The 6,943-nt window shown below is 51.7% G+C and overlaps 2 protein-coding genes across 4 annotated transcripts in view; both read right to left on the reverse strand.

The window, feature by feature from the left end:
* Positions 1 to 607: 607 nt before the first annotated feature.
* Positions 608 to 2,255, reverse strand: LOC127749513 (serine/arginine repetitive matrix protein 2-like). The gene is made up of 3 exons (XM_052267946.1): positions 1,111 to 2,255; positions 865 to 1,056; positions 608 to 669 (listed from the first exon to the last, which is right to left on the reverse strand). The coding sequence occupies exons 1-3, from the start codon at positions 1,904 to 1,906 to the stop codon at positions 608 to 610; spliced, it is 1,050 nt and encodes a 349-aa protein (XP_052123906.1). The 5' UTR covers positions 1,907 to 2,255.
* A 1,666-nt stretch (positions 2,256 to 3,921) lies between these two features.
* LOC113213668 (centrosome and spindle pole associated protein 1-like) overlaps positions 3,922 to 6,943 on the reverse strand; it is a gene marked incomplete at its 5' end in the record, with an annotated part of 20,057 nt that continues 17,035 nt past the window's right edge. The window contains 8 exon segments of one of the 3 annotated variants that reach the window (XM_052267955.1): positions 3,922 to 4,704; positions 4,790 to 5,101; positions 5,189 to 5,485; positions 5,581 to 5,819; positions 5,936 to 5,980; positions 6,326 to 6,422; positions 6,502 to 6,598; positions 6,707 to 6,915. In XM_052267955.1, coding sequence (XP_052123915.1) covers positions 4,486 to 4,704; positions 4,790 to 5,101; positions 5,189 to 5,485; positions 5,581 to 5,819; positions 5,936 to 5,980; positions 6,326 to 6,422; positions 6,502 to 6,598; positions 6,707 to 6,915 — 1,515 coding nt within the window. 3 annotated transcript variants of the gene reach the window in all.

Genomic DNA, 6,943 nt, shown 5'->3' on the forward strand with positions numbered 1-6,943 from the left:
CTACTGAAGACGGCCGACGCCTCAGCACGCTCGGCTGCCAGGTGGTCTCTCCGACGGGTCGTTCGAAATTCGGTCCCGACCTACTGGGGACAAGAAGCGACAAAAAAAAAATATTTGCGCAAACCGGGTGTTGATCCCCAGGCCGTCAGCTTCTGCCGGTCGACGCCTTTCCAAGCTCGTATTATACCAGCTGTGCCTGTTTGAATCCACACTGTTAGTTAGTTATAACTGCAACCCACACACGGCATATACCCGGAATTACTATCTGGTTAGTACTAAATTCAAGCAAAGATCAACTTACAAAAAATAGAACAGCATCGAGTGAAATGAAATCATTCATGGAAAATCATGGAAAAACGGTAAAAATCGGTGTACGTTTGAATTTCTCTCGAAGTCCTTTCCGCGGGCGGGACGGGCCGAGGCCGCCGCCGCAGGCACCGAGGCAGGCCCCGCCCACCGCGCGACCCATGGCTAATCGCGCACGCCACTCGCGTTACTCGACGGAGGCGAACATGGCGTCGGTGGAGCCGCAGAGTGCACGGCGGGAGAAAACGGGCGAAAACAAGGGACAGCGACAAGGAGAGCTGTACTCTCAGACTTTACATGTTCACTGCAGAAAACTACCCTCAAAAGTAATCATTGTTTTCATACTGGGGTTTCCTGGGTTTTCTACAAGAAGGTATTCACTTTCGGATCTAAAATACTGTTTCCCCTGAACTCTGGTCGTGATCGCCACGTGAAGTGAGCTACTCACACTCTTCACGGAGCCGGCGCTCCAGTCGCCGCCCTCCCCGTCGCGCCCCGCACCACCCTGGCCGGGCCGCGGGCCGGGCTCCGACGGGGTGGTCTCGGTGCGTGCTCGACTGGGGTCGGACACCTCGCGCTCCACGGGGATGTTCCTGACGCGTGCGGGGACGTCGGCCGTAGGGACGTCCCTGCTGACGGGAGCGGTCCCCACGGCGGTGAAGTCCCGGGTGACGGGGATGTCCCTGCTGACGGGAGCTGTCCCGACGGCGGTGAAGTCCCGGGTGACGGGGACATCTCTGCTGACGGGAGCTGTCCCGACGGCTGTGAAATCCCGGGTGACGGGGATGTCCCTGCTGACGGGACCTGTCCCGACGGCGGTGAAGTCCCGGGTGACGGGGATGTCCCTGCTGACGGGTAGTTCCCGCGTGACGGGGATGTCTTTTCTGGCGTGAGCCTCTTTGTTGGCGGGCGCCTCTCGGCTGATGGGGATGTTTCTGCTGACGGGCGCATCCCTGGAGGCGGTGCAGTCTCTGCTGACGGGGACGTCTCTGGTCGCAGGGAAGTCGGTGCTGACTCGGTCGTCCTTAAGATCGGGGACCTCCCTCCCGGTTCTCTCCCTGGTCACGGGGACCTCCCGGAGGAACGACGTCCTCGCCGGCGGGCTGCTCCTCCGTGCCGCTCCGCTGCGGATCGGGACGTCGCGGAACTCCTCAAAGGCCACCCTTTGCGGGCTGCGGTGCGTCGCGGGCTCGTCCTCGCTCTCGCGGCGGTGTTGGGGTTCGAAGTACCGGCGGCGCGCCTCGCGGAGCTCGTCCTGGGTGCGCGGCCGGCCGGGAGCCCAGCTGCGCGGCCTGCTCCGCACCGCCCGCCTGCTCCACCAGGGCACGAGCGAGCCCTCGCCGCTGTCCTCCTGCACGTCCTCGTCGTCCTCCACGCTGCTCGACGGCCAGGTGGCCCAGGTCGACCGGCTGCGCCGCAGCACCGGCCGGTCGTCGTCGAAGTCGTCCGTGATCATCCACTTCGGGAAGGTGAGGCCGCTGCCCCGGCGGCCGCGGCGCTCGTCGAAGGGGAGCGCCCAGTCGTCGAGGAGCGCGGCCAGCAAGGCGAGCCGGGGGCGCAGCAGCGGCGAGCCGGCGTCCAGGCGCGGCGGGTACTCCATGGCGGCGTCGTTCGGCTCGGGTCGGTAGGTCGGTAGCCTGCCGTGTGTTCAGCGGCAGGAGGTCGTCGTCGGCAAACTGAGGCCGGCTCCCGCGAGCAGAGGAGGCTGGGGCCGGGCCAGAGCCGCGGCCGCGCCAGCAGCGGCCAGCAGCGAGTGGGGGCGAGCTATTCGCAGCATGGGCATCACTCGGTGACGTCACGACCGGCGCATGTCCTCTCGTGCGTCGTGGCATAAAGGTGGAAGATGGCCGAAAAGTATTTAGGCAGCGCTTGCAGCGGGGCGGAGTGGGGCAAAGGAGGGTCTGGAGCGAGGCGCGCGGGGCGAGCGGCGACATTTTCCTGTTTCGGACCCCCCACCCCTTGCCTCCCCTAATCTCGTCATGACTCGAGCCCCTGCAGAAGTATTCCCCTCGGGGCTTTACCGTATTTACATCGCACACTACTGTCATCAAAAACCGCGTAAAAACAGCGACATCAAGCAGTGCTCGACAAATGCAAACTACCATCATTACAAAACAAACTGTCTATAATTTTTTTTGAAAAACCAGAACAAATTGAGGTAAAACTAGAACGACGTGTTAAGGAAAACTATACAGGTTGTCCCATAGACCGCGTACTTTGATTTGCTTACACTGTTACCGCATACAGGCGTGCAGGCGGGCTTGCCTACCTTCGCTCACCGTGGCGCCTTATGGTGCTCAGCGAGTAGGCAACCCGTTCACACGTGCGAACGCGGTATACAGCAAAGAGGAGTACGGGGTCTATGGGACACCCTGTATATAGGACCAGTTTAAGACGTTGGTTTAGAGTTTTCAGTTGCGTGGTCCAAAAATATTGCCAAAAAATAATACAGTTTTCGAGGTAGCTTTAACCAACTACTTGTTTGCAAGAGACGTATATTGATTCCCCTCAGTCAATGGCGACGCATTATGTTTTGCACATTTTTGCGAGTAAATATAACTGAACTTGAATTAGGATACATCGCGTGAATAAGTTTACATTATACGTCATTTTCTCGGTCCGACACCAAACCAACCTAAAATGTCTAGTCATGAGCTTCTGCGCACAACGCATTTATCGGTACTTGGTACTCACGCTGAACATGTCGTGATCCTCCTGGTCTCCGCAGCGCCAGTCGGGCCAGTCGCTCCTCCGCCACATGTCGCTGGTCTCGATGCTGGACACGAAATGAAGCCGAGAAGTACAGCTATGAAGTGCTTCTAGCTGCCCTTGTGACCGCGGGCCCGCCTCTCTCCTTCCGGTGATTCCCCCCTCTCGGCTCGATAGCGCCGATGTAACAAGTCCCCGGGAGCCAGGAGTGCCAACCGGGGACCTCGGCGAGCACGGCGGCCGCGGCCTCGCCGTGCTCCTCGCCGCGGACCTGGACGCGCGCAGCGGGGGTTGAGGGAGGACGCCGATGACGCCGCCCACCCCTTCCATTCCGGGGCACCGAGCCGTCGCGCCGACGACCACCGCGTCTTCGTGGCGTTCAACGAGCGGCCGTTGGCAGCACTGCCCCGGCGGCGGCCTGGTGGGGGTCGCGGGCGTGTGTACCACCGTGTACAGGGTGGTAGACGAGCCTGGACCAGGCAGCTGGAGCCACAGGGCTTTGTGCTGCCAATTCTCAACAAAAACGCCATGTCATCCTTTTCTACAATTTTTTGCACAACCCACAACGCCCGAAAGCACCGCCGCCGTCGCCTTAGCAGATACACACCAGCCTTTGGCTTCTATAGAACAGCGCAAGAAATACGGGGACGATATGTATCTCCAGTTTTGGGACAACACTCACTCTTCCACCCCGAGATGTCCGTGCGATTTAGCCCAGCCTTCTTTCCAGCGCCGCCCGTGCATCGGCCGCCGCTGAGCTGGCGAGGACCCCCCCCCCCCGGGCGTAGGATGGGCTGCCTACCCGCCAGGCGCTAGGCCGGGGGAAGGCTTGCCTCCACTTGCGCCACTCGCCTGGCGACAGACTGTTTCGAATCGGATAATGGGAAAATAATGTAACGAGTTCGCTTCAGAGATTCAGTTAAATTATATTTTCCACAAAGACATCAAGTACTAAAGGTCTTGAACATGCCGTGTGTCAGGGCTACACGACACAACAGTGTTGTGGGTTTGCAAAATCTAAGGGGGCCATAGGGCGCCTCACGGGCGGAGCGAGTAGGCAAACCCACATACTGTTGTGTCGTGGCCCTGTAACAAATTATAAACATTCCCTCATAGGATACACTATAAAATATCATAAATGCTAGCCTACGCTGCACTGCACAGTGCAGCAACTTGGAAGCTCATAAATTTTTAAACAATATCATGTCACAGGTAACATATATAGTATAACTAACTGCCATGTGCAATAGTTTGATAAAAATCAAAAATATGGTATGACTAGTGTTATCTAAAAAAATCAGGCTTTTAAGCATATATAGAAAAGAAGACTAAAATATTCTGAGCACCTTGTGCGTTCATCTCTGTTAAACAGAGCAGAGCTTGTAGAGAGCTTGGTTTAGTTAACATTAAAATAGATATCTTCAATATCACAGAAGTAAAGCTTAATTAAGGCACCATTATAAACTAAAATTAGTATTCCTGTCGGTTTCGCTTGGCTATATGTTGCTGGTAATATTGTTGATTGTAATGCTGAGGGTGATGTTTTTCCTTAACTTTTTCCTCCATTCGCATGTGTTCAATTTGCAGCTGTCGTCTGAAAGCTCCAAGTTGTGTGAGTACATTACTTCCACCACCGTTCTGAACGTTTGTCTTCCCACGTACACACACATTTTTCTGGACAGCAGGGACCTAATAAAGAACAAAAATATAATGTTGTCATCCACAATTGCCTACAGTTAACAGGTTTAACTAAATAAAGGACAAGAGGGCGTACCTTCCAACGTTCCTCTAAATTGCGCATAGCGTCACTAGGCCCTCTAGTTGAAGGGTGGTGGTGTGGTGCTACAGGTACATTCCAGTTCTGCTCTGGAATGAATCGAGAGGGAGACCTGCGTGGTGCACGGTGCGGTGAACGATGAGGTGAGTGGTGGGGTGAATGACGAGGTGAGCGGCTGGGCGAAACATGACGAGATCGGTGGGGAGATCTTTGAGATGAAAGTGACTGGGAGTTGGAATGAACAACAGGCATCAGTGGTATGGGCAGAGAATCTTCCAGGTGAAGAGGTAACGTGGGTCCTTCCAAAACCTGTTAAAATTATGGGGAGTGAAGTAAATTAAAAGTAAATCAAATTTCAATAAATTCGAGGCATAACACAGGTACAGGTTTTGATACCTTTATCAATGCTCTAGGAGATGGTGGTCCTTCATCTGGATACTGAGAGCCATGTGCCGCCCTTCTGGGGCTGCGTAAGGGAGGAGAAGTGCTCTTGAGAATAGACACAGGGGCTGGCTCAGCTGGAGGAACCAGATGAGCATTTTTAGCTCCAACTGGAATTTCAACTGAAAAGGGCGCTTGACTGTTTATTTCAGAAGCATGTAATTTTTGCCTTCGACCTTCTTGCTTCAAGGCTTCAGATTCTGCCTTCAATTCTTCTTGACGCCTTTGAAATTCTTCTATCTGTTGCTGTTTCTGGAAAGGAACAAAAGCATTTTCACAAAAGTGGTTAGAAAAGAAGAAAGAAATGTTGAACAATGGTAAAATAATTATCACTTTAAGGACAGCACCTGGATCTCTCGATCACGCCTCAGTTTTTCATCTCTTTCAAACTCAGCTTGGAGTCGGGCCTGCTGTTCAGCAACTCTTTTCTGAAGAGCCTCCTCTTCTTTTCTCTCCTGTGCACGGCGTTCAGCTTCTAGTTTACGTTTTTCTTCTATTTGTAAGCGCAATTCTTCTTGCAATTGAAGTTGTCTCATTCGAGCATCAGGCAGTTGCTCTGTTGTTTGTGATGCATGGGCAAGAGACACTGAAAAAGGAAAGGGAACCACATTCATCTTCAGAATGCACATATGGTTGGCTTGTCATGCAAGCCAAGCTACCAGGTAAGGCGATGTAAGTCTACAACACAATATGCCAACAAACCAAAGCAGGGTGCACAATGATGTCGGAGTTCCATATTATGTTTTTCTACCCCATTCAATGCGTAGAGAGGAAGGAGAGAGCAAGCAGCATGAGCAGAAGAAGAATAAAGGACACATTAGCTCTATGCAACACACACATGAAAGTAACTGACTACTCACAACTCAACATAGCATTCCTTGACACTCACAATTACATATCAGCAATAGATTTAAAATTATAAAATATGATTCTAAAATTATTTCATGGCATACAGGGAACACTAGTGCTAGGCTACTTTCAAATAATACATAATCGATAAAAACAAGAGCAAAAGAGGACAGGAGCGTTATAATAATTATGGTCATACTTTGCAAGTGCATTTCAAGTTAAGCTTTGTTAAGCTTTCCTCACCTCTGGGACTTAATGGCTGCATCAAAGTGTCTGCTGATTGAGCTACATGATTATGTTCTGCATGAGATGAAGAACTTTCCTTGTGGAATTGTTCAGCCTGCCAAAAAATTATCCCATTTAAAATAAACCAAGAACAGGAATATGATAAAATAAAATAAGTGCATACTAATGCTTACGAGCCAACTTTCAGTTTGGGTTGCAGCATCAACAGAATTTACAGATCCATTTAGATTATCAGTTGTCAGAATTATTTGAGGAGTAGGCTGATCAAAGCTGCTAAACAAAATGAGATTATTTTATCACATTAAAAACATTATATTAGATTAAAAGTGTCAAAATTTAGTAAAGGAAAAACAATGTGACTTGGACATCCTGCATTACCTCTTGGTTGATGGGTGCTGAAGATGATCAGTCTTTTGCAATGTGTTACGATTTTGAGAGAGATATTCCTTGTATTCCTGCTTTTTCTTCTCCAGGAGTTGACGTCGTCTATCTTCATATTCACCCAAACCTAGTAAGGCTTTACCTGGTGCCTGCAAGTCTGGGTTTGAAGGAGAAAACTCCCCGATGCGCACCATTCTATCAGTAGGCTGAAAATCAAAAACATTCACTTGACTT

This window comes from Frankliniella occidentalis, unplaced genomic scaffold (assembly GCF_000697945.3).
Source record: "Frankliniella occidentalis isolate FOCC.00 unplaced genomic scaffold, Focc_3.1 Scaffold61, whole genome shotgun sequence".
Lineage (NCBI taxonomy): Eukaryota > Metazoa > Arthropoda > Insecta > Thysanoptera > Thripidae > Frankliniella > Frankliniella occidentalis.